Source organism: Scleropages formosus, chromosome 5, assembly GCF_900964775.1.
Source record: "Scleropages formosus chromosome 5, fSclFor1.1, whole genome shotgun sequence".
Classification (NCBI taxonomy): Eukaryota; Metazoa; Chordata; class Actinopteri; order Osteoglossiformes; family Osteoglossidae; genus Scleropages; species Scleropages formosus.
In genome coordinates, this window is record NC_041810.1 from 19,756,659 (window position 1) to 19,776,114 (window position 19,456).

General features: G+C 44.3%; 1 protein-coding gene across 4 annotated transcripts in view; it reads left to right on the forward strand.

Annotated features, from left to right (window-relative positions):
- Window positions 1-19,103, forward strand: part of srgap1a (SLIT-ROBO Rho GTPase activating protein 1a) — a 75,429-nt gene extending 56,326 nt beyond the window's left edge. The window contains exons 12-22 of one of the 4 annotated variants that reach the window (XM_029251969.1): window positions 733-766; window positions 1,392-1,452; window positions 2,657-2,734; window positions 3,485-3,619; window positions 5,648-5,753; window positions 7,247-7,471; window positions 7,868-7,941; window positions 11,090-11,270; window positions 12,845-13,003; window positions 16,542-16,824; window positions 18,004-19,103. In XM_029251969.1, coding sequence (XP_029107802.1) covers window positions 733-766; window positions 1,392-1,452; window positions 2,657-2,734; window positions 3,485-3,619; window positions 5,648-5,753; window positions 7,247-7,471; window positions 7,868-7,941; window positions 11,090-11,270; window positions 12,845-13,003; window positions 16,542-16,824; window positions 18,004-18,375 — 1,708 coding nt within the window. In that variant the 3' untranslated portion in view covers window positions 18,376-19,103. The remainder of the gene's footprint in view (window positions 1-732; window positions 767-1,391; window positions 1,453-2,656; window positions 2,735-3,484; window positions 3,620-5,647; window positions 5,754-7,246; window positions 7,472-7,867; window positions 7,942-11,089; window positions 11,271-12,844; window positions 13,004-16,541; window positions 16,825-18,003) is intronic. The other 3 variants (XM_029251970.1, XM_029251971.1, XM_029251972.1) reach the window with 3 other exon arrangements.
- Window positions 19,104-19,456: the final 353 nt, after the last annotated feature.

Sequence of the window (19,456 nt, forward strand, 5' to 3'; positions counted from 1 at the left end):
GCAGACCATAAATATGAAAACACGGACCACTCGACAATAAATGCTGTTAATAATGTTGGACCAAACAATGCAAAACCAGATACTGGGAGAGCAAATAGCGAACATGTGCGTGTTTTTTTTTTTTTTTTTTTTTTTCTAAATTCATTCTGTCATTGTGCATAGCAAATAAGAGTTGATTCAACATATGACTATTGGCCAGATATTTTCTACCTGTATCTGGCCTTTAAATGGTCACGAAGCCATGAACGGGCACGAACACAGAACCGCTTCCAAGGCAATACTTCTGTGTGTCCTGGTTTTAATAGTTGTTTATTGTGAGGCTGTGCAATTTCCTATGAAAATGATATTGCAGTCAATGTTCCTTGGCCTAGAATGAATGATTGATCATCTAATAAAAGTGATTGAAGTGAGACAGGGCCGTCAGTCATACTTCCTGTTGTCTCGCTCATCATTTGACAACAATCCATATGGATTTGCTGCTTATTCTTTGTTTATGTCTATTGATTTCTTGAGGCATGGTGTTATTTCTGTTTGTGTGCATTGATCGTCTACCCCCTGCTAGACCCCAGACTGCTTGTCAGCGAGGAGAAGCCTGGTGTCTCCCACTCATGAGAACATTATGTTTCAGTTGGGTGCAAAGCTGAGTCAGTCCCTGTTGGCATGAAAAGAAAGTCTGATATGTTTTCCTTTTTTCCCTTTTTCCTTCTTCGCTGCTTACCTCAACACACAAAGTCGTGGACGACGCAACTCGCATTCCAGAAACCAGGTGAAGTTGAGCTCTGGCTCAGGAAACACACACACACTGTTTGTTTGTGAACTGGTGAACATTCAAAAATGTTAAATAGGAGCTTGTGGATGTGCTGCATTTTAAATGATCTTTCATTTTAATGTAGTTTGAATTTCGTCCCCTCCCCCTCTGGCCTTACGCCCTGTGTTGCCGAGTAGGCTCCAGTTCCCCGCGACCCCGTATGGGACAAGCGGTTCAGAAAGTGTGTGTGTGTGTGAGAGAGAGAGAGAATTTCATAAAACATCATGAATTAACAGTAGCACTGGACTGGTGTTCCATCCAGGACACACCTCGCCTTATGCACAATGCTTCTGAGATGATGGATGGATGGAAGGAAGTGTTATCAAGAGTTAGACTGGATGTGTTTAAAATTTATTACAGCTTTAATAAAGTCTTCACACAATGTAATCCAGAAATAAATGGAGTGATATTATCTGTATATCATATCTATGTTATGTCACTTTTATTCATTTTGTATTTGGAGGTGAAACTGACTCTGGAGTTACAGATGACTGACTAATCAATAGACTTCGAGTCCCAAGTGTGTTTGTCAATTGAGGAGTCAGTGCAGTTATTCACACTTTATCTATCTGTTCCTGTGAAGGACTCTGGTCAGGCCATCCCTCGTCTTGTTGAAAGCTGTATCCGATTCATAAACCTCTATGGTAAGTTATGTACATTTTCCGGGGTTGTGGGATTATGATTATGCATGTGGGCAGTATTGTGGGTCCCGCTGGTGCTTTGTGGCTCCTGGGTAATGGGTTCAGATCTGGCTTCTGATTTCTTCAGTGTACTCTGGTTTCCTTCCACATTACAAAGACATGTTACAGGTGAATTGGTTAATCTAAATTGTTTTGTGTGTGTGCGCACACATTTTTAAATTGTTTTAAAATATGGGTAAGCATGTAATTCTAAGTAGCTTATTGTTGTGTACAAAAGCCTCAGAAAAATACTAGCTTAAAATATTAACTATTGAAGAAGTTGAATGAATTACTAAGAAAAGACACAAATTATGGTGGACTATTCATAGCTATTTTATATGTCAGTAGTGGGAAACCCACAGGCTAACCGCCACGAGTGGGCATTTCGTAAAAAATGTGTGGCCAGCTCAGTTTAGGTGAACCCAAGTACTGATATAAATATTTATAAAATTTAAGTTTATTGGTATATTTATCCTCGACTTAGAGGGAACTTTTTTCCATTGCTAGGAACCTATATTCAATAATTCTGCCATCTGACGGCACAAAGCTAAATGTCAACACTCTGATTAATGCACTTTTTTATTTCATTTATTTTTTTATGTGTGTCATTAATGCCTTAGCATTGCGTAATGCAAAATAAAAAAATGTTTTTTGTAAAGTTTGGACATTGTGTATATATTCGACTTTGAATAGTGATACTGTTCAAAAATAAATTTATTTACCTAAGGTTTTTATTTACGTATTTTATTTATTTTTCCGTAAGTAATAATAGCGTGGTCAATTCTATGATTGAACCGGCCCCAGAAATAGGCAGAAAGATGTGCGCTGCTCACTTCGTTACATGTAGCTAAGACAAAATACAAGGGGAATCTTTTTATAATTTGCAGTGAAGACACTTGCAACATCGTGCTGTAAGCTCCTTTACCACTCTAACTCGGTGAACAGGACAGCAGCGGAGAAGGGTTAGGCTAATTTAGGTCAGCATTGACCGTGACCGCCCTCATTGCCAGATGTGATTGTGCTGTCTTTCCTAATTAATTACCTTAAATTAAGGAGTGGGGGGACATTTCAACGAATGTGGCTTAGCAAGGAGGCTCTGAGTGGTGCAGAGTGGTGCGTCCAGCGGTCCATCGGGATGGCACCCTCACCACATGTTCTTTGCTCTCAGGCCTCCAGCACCAGGGGATATTCCGAGTGTCTGGGTCACAGTTGGAAGTCAATGACATCAAGAACTCCTTTGAGCGAGGTGAGCGAAGGCAAACGGGTTTCCACTTGTACAAAGAGGCCGTAAAGTCCTGCTCTTGTGCTATGAGGTATTGTACTCTGCAGAGTGTTCACCAGTGTGACTGATGGGACCGTTTGAGGAGTTATATTGAGTAATGGTTTCTGTAATGGCATTGATATAAAGGAAATAAAGCGAGAGGGTGAATTTTTTTCAGCCGTTTGAAGTTGATATGCCATTTAGCTCCAGGACTGTAGAGCCGGTGACATAACTACTGCAAAACGTGTGCACAACAACAGGCAAATCAAACGGTTACTGCATAATTCTGTTAAATAATAGTGCCTGTATGAAACGTGCTCTCCATTGTCGAGACTCATGCGTAATGCCATCGTTGCTTTTCTTGGCAGACACTTTAAGCTACCGAACACTTACTTTCACATTAATGTGTTTATCTGTGTTGCCCATTCATGAAGGTGTATCTGTTGTAATTAAAGTGAGGAGCTTCCCTCAAAAGAATCTATATATCCGTTTACTTGTTTGTTTCTTTCTTTCTGTCTGTCTGTCGGACCTGCCCCCTTTTCCGAAGCAACCTGCAGTTTCGGGGTTGTTACAGGTCTTTTTAGGAGACACGATCAAACAAAAACCAAACCTAAATAAGATTAAGTTATTAAATTAAACTTCATCACGCTGTAACAAAATGGAACTAAGGGTTAATGGGGGATGGGTAGGATGCAGAAACCCCTTTGGGTCTCACCAGACCGCTTTGTCTCACAGGTAACGACCCGCTGACTGATGATGAGAATAATCATGACATCAACTCGGTTGCCGGGGTCCTCAAGCTCTACTTCCGGGGCCTGGAGAACCCCCTCTTTCCCAAGGAAAGATTTAACGACCTAATTTCCTGCATCAGTAAGTGGCGTCCGCACTGTCTGCTTTTACCTTCCTTTTTCAAATGGAAATCTGGAATCACCTGTAACTTTTCTGGGAACTGACTGGGTGTGTGTGGGGAAGTGGTGTCTCACACTGTAGCATCAGTCCTAAAGGTCTACAAGGTAATGATCATGATTTTTATGCATTTTTTCCATTGCTGCTCTTTTATTTAAAGTATCTGACCTTGCACTATAGGGAAAAAGGAAAGGGGGCATGAACCAACACCCTTCAGGATACAAGCAAGTGTGTCTAACTGCTGCAGTCCTTGCTACACAGATGTCATTACAAAGCCTTTGCAAGATTTTAGGTTTTATTATGCAGGCTTTTTAAAATGTATAATCAGATTATATAAGCAAAACACTTTCTCCCTAGTATATATAACCCTAACCCTCTGTTTCAACCAGACCAGATGATGTGGAAAGTTTGCCCGGTTAACAAATCACAGAGCAGAATCTGTAACAAGATAAATACAGACCTTTCTTGAGGATGTTGAGACCTATTGTATAACCAATGCCTGGCATAACTTGGAAAACCCATCATGGATGGCCTAAGAAGCACTGCTACCTCAGCACGTGCTGGACCTTAATATTTGAACATCTGCTCAGAGATATGATTAGATGACCATCTCCTATGAGACTGCATACGGACACATACTGCGACAGACAGGATTTAGCCACTTAAGTACCATACGTGAACATACATGTCACTTTTGGACGGTCCTGATACTTTATGTCACTGTCTTCTGGTAATGAAATTTTTACACCCTTTCTTAACAATGAGCTGAGTTCTGTCAAACAGCAGTTCATACTTGTGGTAAAACACCTTCGTTTCTGCTACTGGAGTCTTTGGTCTGGGATCTCCAGAGCCAATCCTGGTTTTTAATGGTTTCCCGTTCAACATCCTGCGCTATTTATAGGTGCGGACGAGGACTCCATGGGTCTCTGTGAAAGGTCTGCTGTCGACAGATAACCATCATTAAATATTCAACCCGGCAAAGTGATGTGTCAGTCAAACAGCCGTACAGGAGCTGGGTTGATAAATCACCCTTGAAAGCCATGTAACTCCCTGGCTGAGGAGAATCCGCTCTACGTGTTGCCGACCCTGTCGGTCCATTTCTCACTCCAGCATCAGCACACGTGCGCATGCGGTTGTCCCCTGAGATTTGCCCGTTCCAGTTACAAGAATTCGACATTAAGAGGGCTTTTGTTTCATACCCCCGTTCAACTTAGGACACGTTTCTCTGCATTTACAAGACCGAATTTGGATTCCGTCTTTGCTTTACGTTTACATTTATTCACTTATCTGACCCTTTTCTCCAAAATGACAAACAGTGTCAGTCTACTTACAAATTATTTACCCATTTATACAGGTGGGTCATTTTACTACAGCTTAGGTTTAGGGTAAGTACCTTGTTCAGGGGTACTATAGCTGGAGGTGAAATTCAACCTTTTAACCACTATGCTACCAGCTGCTTTCTTCCAAAGCAACTAAGTGACTTATCTAAGTATTCAGCAAACACCATTATATGTCTACTGTGACAGAACTGCTTTGTTATGTTTTGATTACTGATGTCAGCTGTTGAGGCGTTGTGTCCATTTTAATAGATTTTTAAAATATTTTACCTTAAACGTATGTCAGTTTTGTGACTCGGGAACACGGTGAAATATTTAGCATCAAAACTAATTATGTAAGATGAGATTACATCTTCAACTCATGAGAACTGACCTTACACAGGGTTTTTTGGGAACACGTTGCCTCCGTTCAGTAGGGAAAGGATGTACTCACTCCACGTTTGATCATCAGCTCAGACAAGCTGCCCTACACTCAGTCACTTACCGTTTCTCTCACTTGCCCACTTATTAATATTCAGTTATTCACCGATGCACCCAGAAATGTCAAACGATGAGTTCCAGGTCCGTGACCGAGCCAGAACCTCTGTCAGGGGGTTGGATGTGGTCTTCGATGCCTCCGTCTCTAACAGCAGGCCCTCGCCTTCCTTTCTGACAGGAATAGAGAACCTCTACGAGAGGGCGTTGTACATCCGCAAGATCCTCCTCACCCTGCCGAGGTCTGTCCTCGTGCTCATGCGCTACCTCTTTGCCTTCCTCAACCAGTAAGTCCCCCGCAGACGTCCTACACTCTTCCCGTTGAGGTACAACACCACATATGACGTGGATCATGTGTATGAAGTGGGTTCTGACAAGGTGTTGGGTGAGAAGGTGGCGCTAACTTTGTGTTTTCAGCATGATGGCCTTAAATAGAGGAAGGAAAATATCATGATGCTGCGCGACTAATGAGACATGACCGTAGAGAACTGGAACGACTTACACCCATTTAATTGACCTCCGCTGGAAACCAGCCGCTGTTGATTTAATTTGTATGTAAAACAGGGTCAGTTTTATAACTAGGCCAACCTAAGCAATGGCATAGGGGCCACCAAAATTTTGCAACTGAAATAAAAAAAAAAATAAATTGTAATCTTGGGAAGAATTAATAAAAATCCTCACTTAATAATAGACGATTTATTACAGAATCTAAAATCTGCCTCTTTATATAAGATGTAAATGTCCATTATATTTTGCGTTGGAGGTCTGTCGCTGCAGTTCGTCATATTTCGGGTAAGTTTATTCACCTCTTCCAGACTCACTTTGCCCGTGATCTCTCAAGCTCGTGTAAGGTGTAAATGTTCATGCACCGTAACTTTATGATCATTCCCAGATGAGCCTTTACACAGCCTTTACTCCTGTGTTGTACGTAAATGTTTGTGTATCTCAAAAAAAAGTCGGAAGGTGATCAGGAATAGTCTGTTCTGAGTTTTATGCACCTACTCATGCGATGAACATCGGTGCATAAAGTGGAAAGAAACAAACTAACTTTACTTAAGAATCGCACATCTGCAACTGTGTTTCAAATTGTATTTTCTGAGATGTACGTTGTTTTGGAGAAAAGCATCTGCTAAGGGAATAAATGTAAATGTTAACATGGTATGACACATTGCTGTCCCGTGCATTTAAAATGTTGCGACTTTGTAGGTGAGATTTTCTATGAAACAGACTCTTGGTCTACACAGTAAATAATTTCTTTGTTCCCTTAACAAACTTTTGTCTTGAAAATCAGATTAGTTTAGAGTCCAATTCCAGTCATTAAAGTATAAATTTGTGTTCTGCCCATGTATGATGTTCACATAGGTCTTATAAGGTATTACATAGAAAGTGACCTATACATTCAAATTATAAATTTCATTCTTTGACATTTGTATGTGGCTACATGTAAGATAATTTAAAAAAAAAAAAAAAAAAAAAGATGTGTTGCTATTCTTATATATGTATGTGCACCTTTATAAATGTAGCAACAGCAGTCTTGGGGTGTGACTCACTTCACCACAAAACATTAGATTGATTGAATGTTTCTGAAGTGACTGCAGTTAGAGTGGCTGCAGTGCCTCGAGACTAAAGTTTTGATATACAATCAGATTAAAGAAAGAAAAGAGGGTCATTAGCGAATGGATTTCCGGCACACGTGGAAGTGACAACCCATCGGTTAATTGTGAGGTTAATCTGTAGTATAGTCTTAGTTACTGACCCCTGTGCCCTGATGTTTCTGCAGCTTGTCGCAGTACAGCGACGAGAATATGATGGATCCCTATAACCTTGCCATCTGTTTCGGACCCACACTAATGCCCACACCTGACATCCAGGACCAAGTGTCTTGCCAGGCGCATGTCAATGAGGTCATCAAAACCATCATCATTCACCACGAGACCATCTTCCCAGACGCCAAAGAGCTTGATGGGCCCGTATATGAGAAGTGCATGACGGGGGGTGACTACTGGTGAGTGCTTATGAGACTTCTGGGGGAGGGCAATCTAGGACTGGGAGGAAATGGACTTGGAGGTAGAAGAATCTTTGGTTTGGAATACATACAGTGCTGTTTTATATGAGCGATTCAAAAAATTTTAAAGAACATACAAGCAGGAGATGCATTGTTCAATATTGTAATAAGTCATATGACTCGTGTACCACACAGGAGTGTGTGCTACTCTGGCCCAATTGTGATTATTACTCCACTCAGTCAGATGGCAGCAGGGAAATAATAGAGGGCTGGGAGTTATAGCTGATGCTTCAGATGTGCTTCACAAATTTATTAAGCTGTTTTTTGATTGTGTAGATAGTAAAGTGGCCCAAAGCTGAGAATTGTGTGATTCCCCTGTACGTGTGTGCTGCACAGTGATAGTCCCTACAGTGAGCATGGGCCCCTGGAGGAGCTGGACCAGGATGGGGACACACACACAAGTGAGGATGGTATGTACCCCCACCTGTACCACCACCGGTACCCCCACCAGCCTCACCGTGTTCTACTGTATATGCACCACTGGTAACACAGGGTGTGTATTGTTTTCCAAGAAGCTTGTAAGGGTCTTGAAATTTAATTGCCTGGTTGTGCTTGTTTGTGCTCCTGGGTAAGTGGTAAGTGGGTATATAACTGGTACACAATATATGTGGTATTTTGTGTGTGTGAGAGAGAGAGAAAGACACCATGAAAGCTTTAAACGGCATAGGTTGCTCCTCCTCCTACGGTGCACCCCGGCTCATCCTTCCCTTCTGCTGAGGGATCACAGCACAGGTTCCAGGAATAAAAGCATCATTTGTTCTCTAAAGCTTCTCATCTCTTACACCGAAGCTCTCCAGCCTTTCTCGTCCAAGGGTCACATTCATTATTGTGTAAAAATCACAGTAACATACTTGAATGTCTAAACTGAAAAATACACACACACACACACACACACATTTTCAGAACCGCGTGTCCCATACGGGGTCACAGGAAACCGGAGCCTACCCGGCAACACAGGGCGTAAGGCTGGAGGGGGAGGGGACACACCCAGGACGGGACGCCAGTCCGTCGCAAGGCACCCCAAGCGGGACTCGAACCCCAGACCCACCGGAGAGCAGGACTGCGGTCCAACCCACTGCGCCACCGCACCCCCAACTGAAAAATAATTTGTTTCAATTTCATTTATGGGGCAGTGTGTGTCTAACAGTAACTGTATTGTCATGTGGTTGATAAAATGACAAATATATAGTCTACATACCACATTAGTATCCAAACTGATATCCAGATGGAACCTACACCCAAGCACCCGGGACACTGTGCCGCCCCAACAATAAAGTAAAGCAGCAATGTAGCAATAATGTAAGACAACAGCAATAATGTCATCCCAGAAATGCAATCTTCCATCAAAAGAGCGATACGAAACCCCCGGAGCTGTGGGTACGCATTAAAGTATGAGCTCCAGTGCGCGACCCCTGTCCATTAAAGGAAGTTCTGCTTCCTGCCGCTGCCCCGACTGGAGACGCTCCTATCGATTTTGCTCCCGTTCCCATCGTTCCTTTCTCTCTGTGACAGTCCCGCCTCGTTCAGTGTCGCTCCGTCTTCCTCCGCAGTGGTCTCCCCTCTTTGAATCGCAGCAACCCTGCGTGTGGATGACGGCCGCCTTCCTTTCGACGGCAGCCCTCGCATGTCCGAGAGCCTCGCTGGCAGGAAACGCATGCCGCCACAGCATTAATGAGCAGAGTGTTTCAGAAAATGTAGCGGTAAAGAAGAGGAAAACAGAAACGCTGAGTAGAGCAAAGAGATGATTTTTCTCTGATTTATGTAACAAGCCATAATAAGTAGTTGTTTCTGAAATTCTCCTTTAAATATTACTGAACAGTACCCAGGCAGGTGTAGTATTACAGATTATTATTGTTGTTGTTATTATCATCATCATCATTATTATTATTATACTTTGGTTTCAGGTCAAATTGGCTTTATTGTCATTTCAACCATATACAGCTGCTACAGTTCATAGTCAAACGAAACAACGTTCCCCAGGGCCATGGTGCTACATAAAACAACACAGAGCTACCTACACAATAAACAAATATATATTTATTTATACATATAAACATAATAGATAAAAAGAGTAAATATACAATAAAATGGGAGGAGGTGGTGGCGCGGCGGGTTCGGCCGGCGCCCGCTGTGTGACGGGTCTGGGGTTTGAGCTCTGCTTGGAGTGCTCTGCGATGGACTGGTGTCCTGCTCTGGGTGTGTCCCCTCCCCCTTCGGCCTTGTGCCCTGTGCTTCCAGGCAAGGCTCTGGCTCACCGTGACCCTGCTTGGGAGAAGCAGTTGTTGTCAATGGATGGATATACAATAAATGCTGTAAATGTAAACATATTAGTTAGGTCTTTAGCAGTAATTTAAGAAAGAAGAGTGCAAAAAATTGGCAAGGGAATGGAATAGTGTTCACTGGAGTGAGTGTGTGTGTGTGTGTGTGTGTGTGGGTTGGTGTCAGTCCAGTCCCTGGGTATTGAGGAGTCTGATGGTTCGGGGGAAGAAAATGTTAAGCAGTCTGGCCGTGGCTCCCGAATGCTTCGGTACCTTCTGCCAGATGGCAGGAGGGTGAAGAGTTTGTGTGAGGGGTGTGTGGGGTCATCTGCAATGCTGGTGGCTTTGCAGATGCCGTCTGTGGTGTAAATGTCTGTGATGGGGGAGAGAGACCCCAATGATCTCAGCTGTCCTCACTGTCTCCTGCAGGGTGTTGTGATTTGAAACACTACAATTACCAAACCAGGCAGTGATGCAGCTGCTCAGGATGCTCTCAGTAGTTCCTCTGTAGAATGTGGTGATGATGGGGGGGGGGCCTTCGCAGAAAGCAGAGACGCTGCTGGGCTTTCTTGACTTGAAGGTGATGTCGAGGGACCAGGTGAGGTTCTCCGCCAGGTGAACACCGAGGAATTTGGCGCTCTTGACGATCTCCACGCACGGAGGAACCGTCGATGTTCAGCGCAGAGCGGTTGCGCCACCTTTTTTTGTTTTGTCCACTTTCATGGGCAGGTTGTTGGCTCTGCACCAGTCCGTTAGCCGCTGCAATAAACACAACCTTGAGAAAGGTGATATTACTTGATATCCAAATAATTACTTCAATAAGGCGATCAAAATCAAAATAAAGGGATGACTTGTACGTCGAGTAGCCCCAGGGACTGGTTAGATACCCCAGTCTGGTATGAGTCTGGGTGCAGATGCACATCCTACGTAGGGGTACACCCCAATAAGTGAAATGCATGATCGCAACCCTAGTGGGGTCGGGCACTAAATACACCTTATATAGAATAAAACAGTTTGATTACAGTACCATGACAGGTATTTCCTCTAAGTGTGTGTGTGTGTGTGTGTGTGTGTGTGTGTGTGTGTGTGTGTGTGTGTGTATTTCAAATCTTTGACTGCAAATGTTTTCAGGATTTAACTAAGATGTAATATTAGATAAACAGCACCTGAGTGGGAAAAAAAAAAAAAAAAGAACAAAACTCTTACTGCATTTATTAAATGAACAAAGTTATCCACTGCGACCTGGCATGACATTCTTGTTCTAGGACTGTGCCAGATTCTCTCTCTCTCTCTCTCTCAGAATGCGAACCCATCGAAGCCATTGCGAGGTTCGACTATGTTGGGCGCTCTGCCCGCGAGCTCTCGTTCAAGAAGGGCGCCTCCCTGCTCCTGTACCAGAGAGCGTCGGATGACTGGTGGGAAGGCCGACACAACGGCGTCGACGGCTTGGTGCCGCACCAGTACATCGTGGTGCAGGATGTGTGAGTGGAGCCCGGTGTATTTCTCAAGTGACACCAGGCACATGTGTTAAAATACACGCCAAACACTCGTGGTCAAAAATATTGGCATCCTTGTACGTGGGAGTCCTCCTTTGGACCAGTTACCACGTTTCCTGCTTACTGGATGAGGCGGTGGCTGAGATGCGCTGACGCAGAGCTCTCCTACCCGCCTCTTGCAACGAGTGTGCGGCACATTGTCCTCTGGAGTCTTTATAAAGCATTTTGACGGGCACAGGGTCTTGTTTTGGCAGCAGCAGACACTTGTCGTGGCGTACAGTGACCCTCACTGGTCACTCAGTGCATCAAAATGTGCCAGAGCTTGGGTTATGTGCGGCTGGGTACGAAAGCATGTTTCCGCTGTGACACAGCTATTTCCAGCCGCCCCTGTACTACGTGCATAAATAATTGACGGTGGAGCTGCCAACAACCAATGTTCCTCTAGCTAATTGAAGGGGAGAAGGGAGTTCCAGCCCAGCGGTGGAATTCTTAGTAGGAGACACAGAAAGCTTGACTAGTGAAGAGTGGAATGCTGGGAAGTTGTGGGCAGTTGGTAGCGTAGCGGTTAGAGCTGCTGCCCTTAGATCCAAGGGTCACAGGTTCGAATCGCACCTTTTGCTGTAGTACCCTTGAGCAAGGTACTTACCCTAAAGAATTGCTCTAGTAAAATGACCCACCTGTATAAATGGGTAAATAATTGTAAATAGATTAACACTGTAAGTTGTTTCATGGAAAAGTGTCAGTCAGAGTAATGAATAAATAGAAACTGGCCTAGAAATAAGAAAATAAAAGGCAAATGAAAGTTATCATGTAGCAATAAAATGGAAGGCATCTATTTCCGGGTGGGGGCATTAAAGTTTATTTATTCTACGTATGTTGCTGTTTTTGCAATGTCTTACTTTATATTTAATTGTGATTACTGTGTATTTTTATAGATTATTAGTAGTAAGTGTTTAATTTTTATGTACACACATCCCATAAGATTTCTGTGGTGACAGGGTTAGACACGGTTTTTGACTTCACACATGATGTCAGCAGCACAGTAATGTAACGTGCGCACATTCACACACTACGGGCAATTCACCAATCCACCTGAAACACGAGATCGGGGCACCCAGAGGAAACCAGCGCTTTGCTAAGTGTACAGGACATAATAGCTACAGGCGCAAGTAGACACGCATATAACATCATAGAGTAACTGATAAAGGGAAACCGCCTTGTTGTCTTGTGTTATGATTACTAATATTAAGTGCTAATTATGCCCATTTTTATGTGATTTGGTGATATTTTAGCACAAATCGGTGTCTTCAAGAACGCGTAGATTTGGTAACGATGATGATTGTCTTGGAGTTATGAGAATCCACCTCATGAAGGGTTTTTTAGGATCACATGACCTTTTGCAAGGTTGGGTTAGACACACGTATTATATTCTCCACTGAAGATGCGCCTGGTGCATGATAGAAGGGAAATTAGCACAAAGATGGAGAACAGCTGGACTGAGTGACAGGTTGCTCAAAGGACTGACACCTTTAGCCTGCGCTTCTTGCTGCTTTTGGTAGCTTTGACCTGATCCTGTGCCTCAGGGACGACGCGTTCTCGGACACTCTGAGCCAGAAGGCGGACAGCGAAGCCGGCAGCGGGCTGGCTGTGGAGGAGAACGGCTCGGCCAAGGACATCAGCCCCCCCGCAGAGAGACCCGCGGAGGCCTATGTGAGCAGGTGGGTAAGGCAACGGCTCTCTTCCCGACCCGGAAAAGTCTCCCCGTCACCTGCTGCCGCTCGCCGATCGTTGGCTGCTCGGACGCGGCCCGCAGTGACTAAGCTTCCTGCCGACACCCGAACCTTGCGCTCAGCTGAAAAAATCCACTTTCAGCAGCAGCTTCATTTTTAATGATGGTGCAGTGTTGCAGTGTTCCCACCCAAAACATGACAGTCTATTGTAACTGTTCATAAAGCAGTTATAAAAGATGCATTATCACCTGATGATGTTACAACATTGCACCAACTTTCATTCAGTGACCCTAACACTCTAACACTAACACTAACCCAGTGTCACTACACTTCTTTTTGGAATTTATGGTCCATAGACCTGATTTACCTGACATGATTCAACTTCACTGTAGTTCCACCCATTCATTTCCTAGTCAGATGTAACCGAACACAACCCAGGTGTAGCGATCAGTAATTTTATGTGTTCAGATGCCCAGTGTAGAGGATATGTTGACGTCTTATGACGATAAGATGAAAGAAACCATATTCGTGAAAAGTCAAATCAACTTTTTGTTGAATGGATTGTGTTGGAAAGGTGCAAGATATGAGATTCAAAAGTCCAACGTCATCCTTTCTCATATGGATTTTGACACAGAGCCCTGAATTTTTTAAATTATTCAACAGTGTGTGTAGAAAGAGTAGAATTGTCACAGTCTCCTCAGCTGCTGTCCCTGAATACACATGTGGGGGTGGAGGTAAGATTACTGTGGTGATGGAGGGATGGATGGACAGATGGATGGATGGATGGATATTATTCTCATGTAATCTCATACTTTGATCCTTATTCTCACCTCATTCCATCTGATCCTCTGCTGAGTTCTGTTCTGCTTCACCTTCACCTGTCATGTTAACTTTGTCGCCGTTGTGCCACAAGGAAGGACGTCAAGCGCTGACGCAGACCAGGGATGTCCTGATATAGAAACAGTCGTCAAGTTTGAAAAGAACCATTGGCGGTGGATGTGGACGACGCCGCATTTCCCGTTAGGGGCTGGACACGCGGTGCCTGGGGCCCACGAAATTTCTAGGGCCTTCAAAGGAGGGGAAAATTTAGAAAAAAGTGAAGTTAGGAAAAATGAAGGGAAACATTTTGTGCAAACACTTATATGCAGCAAAAATGTCAAAATTGCATTTGAGAAACACAATTTGAGAATTTCGGCGCATTTCCTGATAAAGTTCCTTTCTTCGGCTGCTCTGTCAGTCCCATGGTTTAGCATTTGAATGTGTCAATCAGTGTAATTCAACTAACGTTTACTGCGCTTGCACGTTATGGAGCGAAAGCGCCCAGGGACTACTGATGCAAATCCAGCCTTGAGCCATATAGACATAGAACTGAATGCAACTGGAAACGCACGCATGCACGCACTGTCTGAAACCGCTTGTCCTAAGGAGGGTTGCAGCGAGGCGGAGCCTAACCCAGCAACACAGGGCGTAAGGCCGGAGGGAGAGGGGACGCACCCAGGTCGGGACGCCAGTCTGACACAGGGCACCCCAAGCGGGACTCGAACCCCAGACCCACCGGAGACCAGGACCCAGCCGAGCCCGCCGCGCCCCCCTGTACCTGGAAAGTTAGCAAGAAATGTTTTGTGCCATTTTTGTGTCACTTTCAGCTTAAAGTTAGAATACTAGTGGCGTAGTTCTTCTCACTCGATTGATCTACCCAGTTCATTTACCTTATGATTCATAATGACACCTTATGCTTTTCTATGGGGGGCGGCTGGTAGCATAGTAGTCAGAACTGCTGCCTTTGCACCCAGAGGTCACATTTCCAGCTGTAGTATCTTTGATCAAGGTAGTTACCTTAAATCACTCCAGTAACATTACCCAGCTGTATAAATGAGTAAATAACTGTAAGTAGCTTAACACTGTAAGTCGCTTTGGAGAAGGTGACAACTAAATCAATGCGTAAATATAATGTACATAACTTATCTACTTATCAAAGTTGCTTTATTGTCATTCCAGCCATATACAGCTGGTACAGTATACAGTGAAACAAAGCAACGTTCCTCCGGGACCGTGCGACATAACACAAAAGCTACCTACAGAAAACAAAAAAAAGAGATATTACAATATAGATATACTAATTAGCAGCAAAAAATACAGTTGGTCAGTACAATGGAACAGTGCAAAAAAATTGCAAAGGGAGTGGAATGGTGTTCAGTGGAGTATGAGGGGCTGTGTGTGTGTGTGTGTGTGTGTGTGTGTGTGTGTGTGTGTGTGTGTGTGTGTGTGTGTGTGTGTGTGTGTGTTGGCTTCAGTCCAGTCCCTGGGTACTGAGGTGTCTGATGGTTCGGGGGAAGAAAATGTTAGTCTGGCCGTGAGGCCCGAATGCTTCGGTACCTTTTGCCAGATGGCAGGAGGGTGATGGGTGTGTGGGGTCATCAGCAAAGCTGGTGGCTTTACTATCTGTGATGGAGGGATGAGAGACCCCAGTGATCTTCTCAGCTGTCTTCGCTATCCCTGCAAGGTTTTGCGATCCGAAACGGCGCGGTTACCAAACCAGGCACTGATGCAGCTGCTCAGGATGCACTCGATAGTCCCTCTGTAGAATGTGGTGATGACGAGGATGAGAGATGGGCCTTTCTCAAACTTCGCAGAAACTAGAGACACTGGTGGGCTTTCTTCACTGTGGAGCTGGTGTCTTATCCTTGTCTTCAGTGTGTGTCTGTATGTATGTTTGTGTGTATGTGTTGCTGCAGCGAAACAGAATTTCTTTCTTGCTTATTGATGTCTTCATTCATTCATTCATTCATTCATTCAGTACCTCCTCCATGACCTGGCCTTCAGCTCATCGTCCTGTTTTTGAGCGTCACCTGCTGCTCACGAGGGGAATTGCAATCCTCTCGCCACCTCTTACCATTGATGCCGTGACTTTGTCTCAGAAACCTGGGGAGCTGTTTCCCCTTGTTTTGTTTTGTTTTTTCCTTGCCTGGTGTCTGGAGCTTTCAGATGGGGGTAGGGAGGGTCTTATTTGTTTGTTGTTTCTCTTGTTCTTGTTATGTTTTAATGGAAAAGTGCAAAATAAAACCCAGAATAATCATGCTGCCGAAAAGCTGGACCCCCTTTCTGCAAGCGTGGAGAAGTGTGTCAAGTTAAATTTAGTTCTCATGCCGTCAGCAGATGGAAATGCAAATGGATCTGACTCACTTTGCCATAGGGACCATGTTTATTCATTTATTTCTTTAACTGGTACTTTTCCCCCAAACTAACTTACACTGTTGAGGTGTTTACTTTTATTCGCCCATTTATAGAGCTGGACAGTATTTACTGGAGTAATTCAGGGTGTATACATTGACCAAGGGCACAGCAGCAGCAGGTGGGATTCAAACCTACAACCTTCAGAGCTAAAAGTAGCAGCTCTGAAGGCCACTAGGCTGCCTGCTGCCCCTTGTATTTCACTAAATGAAGTTGGTGCTCAGCCTTGATCGGTTTATTCTGGTCACTGTACCCTGGAGGTGATGTATCTCTTTTTTTTCTTGGTCTTCTGAAGCAGACACAGAAAGAGGGCGGAGCCCCCATCTCGCCGGCCCCCTGGGCCCCACCCCTCGCCCTTGCGGACGGGCTCGCCAAGCGGGGGCCATTGCAGCCCCCGGGACCTCCTGCGCGAGCGCCACCTCCCTGCCCTCGACAGCCCGGAACGGCATCGTCGCTCTGACCGTATCGGCCGTCACGAGTCACTCAGGAAGACGGAGAGCCCGCCCATCCCCCGCTCGGCCTCCTCCGGGCAGTACTGCGGCCTCACCAAGGCCCTGGACCCTGAGGTCATTGCTCAGGTCAGCAGAGTTAGGGTTCAGAGGTCACGTACCTTCACAGCGCATCGGAGCATTTAAATGTAGACACGGGTGAAAATTATAGGTTCCGTTGGGTCTGATATCTGTTGTATAAAACCTATAGACATGTTAATGTATATGTGTAAAAATTACTATAATAAATTATACTATATTATTATTATATTACTATATATAAAAAAATACTTTAATTACTTTAACACCACCATTCAAAGGGTGGTGTTATGTTGCTCAGTTAGCCATCGTGCAAAGAGAGTAGGAGAGTAGGACAGTGATTTGAAGACACAGTCTGTTGAAAATCAGTGAGGTGCAGGTGGTCCTCGGGCTACCCGGACTTATGGCGGTCGTCCCATTAAACTTACGATGGCTATTATTTTTGATTCACGGCATTTGGCTGGAGCGTTTAAGGACGACTGCTCCATCCGCTACACGATAACACAGGCTGGTCGCGCTGCCGTAAGGCGCCGTATTCCTTATTGTTTGGCTCTCAGTCAGCGTTTGGGTGTCTAGCAGCGATTGCATTTGTTTACAAAACATGTTTTTTTTTTTATTCCCTTTCAGTTGCTTTTTACATAAAATAGTTGCAAGCAAACAAGTGAGTGTTCGCTACTCATTAATGAACACTATACAGTATTCATAAGTACCTGTACTGGATTTTTTCATAGTTACTGTACTGTATTTGTTTTTATTTTGTATTTGTATATATTAGTGTTTTAGTTGTGAACATGTGAAATTAGAGTAAAAAATATTACAAAGTCCCATTATACAGCACAGCCTTCATGCATGCTGTTCATATGACCTTATGGTTCATATAATATAGCATCGGTGGATTCTGAGCTTACAGCGAAGCCCGGTCTGATGACCCCATCATAAGTGGAGGACCACCAGTACTTAGTAGTTATTATTAAAATATAAAGCAACAAACCATTATAGCGACTGTTGTTGTTCATATATAATGAGCTACGGATCAGTATCCCTTGTGGTACGCGGTGCTCCAGGTGCTTAGCGGGAAATCCTTGAGGAAGCAGATCCCAGAATGCGTCTCCACCCCTGTGTGTGAATATAAGGAGCTCCACAGCGTGTGCGTATATGTGCGCGTCGCTTGTACGGGCGCGCGCGCACATGTACGTGTGTACGAGTACGTCGCTGTCCGTGTCTCTCCAGGACATTGAGGAGACCATGAACACGGCGCTGAACGAGCTGAGGGAGCTGGAGCGGCAAAGCTCGGCCAAGCCGGCGCCGGACGTCGTTCTGGACGCGCTGGAGCAGGTGAAGGGCGGCGCCGCGGCGCACAGCCCTCTGCGCGGCCTGCTCCCGCGGCCCAACGAGGCAGCCCTGCCCACGCGTCGGCCCCCCGGCCCCGGCTCACCCGTGGACGGCCTCGCCGCGTTCAAGCCCGCCGTGGCTCCGCGCATGGGAATGCAGGCCCGACCCCCCGTGCTGCGACCCAAACCCCTGGTGCTGCCCAAAGCTGCTCCTGCCCAGCCACCATCCTCCTCCCCGCAGGGCCCGCTGGACAAGACCTGCACCATGTGAGCCCGCCCACGCTGGGACAAATCGGAGAAGAACACGATGACGTCTGGTGAAATGGGACACTGGCGTAACTTTTGACACTTAACGTGTTTTGTAGTAGCTCTCTAGACTTGTAGAAAACTTGTGTCTCGCTGTTATTGCCGCATCCGCTAGCCTAGACGAGGCGTCGTCACGTTGCTCCGCTAGCCGCCGTGCCGACAGCATTTATCCTAGGTGTAAGACGTAGTCATATAACAGTCTGTTGAAAACCAATGACGTAGTTAAAGATTTAGCCGAGTTAGAATACGAAGCAACAGTGCATTATGATAATTGCTCTTGTTCGTATATTATGAGCAACAAATCACAAAGGCTTCCTGCGTGGTTAGATAAGGTAACTTCTTAACAGTAGCTCAGTACTGGAAAGTTGTAAGAGAGTTTGTTTACTGGTGTCAGTCCATTTGGGGACTGTGGGAAATACATATTATATAAGATTATATATAATCTACTATAATAAGTGATATGTCTTGTTATCCTAATATTTATTGAGATAGAGATATATATATATACATAAGATTATACATAATGTTATATACTAAGGCATACATCTTATTGATATTTATTATGAATATATATTATGTGTAATCTTATATAATAAGATATATCTTGTACTGTTGTCTTAATATGCGTTACAAACATATATTACAGTGCAGCTTGAAAATATGTGAACCCTGTAGGGATGGTCATTAAACTATCATAATATATCATTAAAATATTATAATAAACTTATACAGTCTGAATCTTAAATCTTAAAGTACACTTACACAATGAATAAATTACTGGTTTATACCCCTGATTCTACTTACCTACTTGGTATAACTAGTGCAACTTGTACTTCACTTATTTTTACACCTGCACTACTTGTGTTTGTACTACGCGCATGATTTGTCTAAAGCAACATATGGAATCGCTTATTAAACACCTGTTATGTCACATGAGAAACACTGTTTCTCACCGAATAACCATTTCATGGTAAAACTAAGGGACACAAGGGCTTCGCATACTTTCAAGCAGCACTGTATGTAAGTTTCATATATAATCTTATATT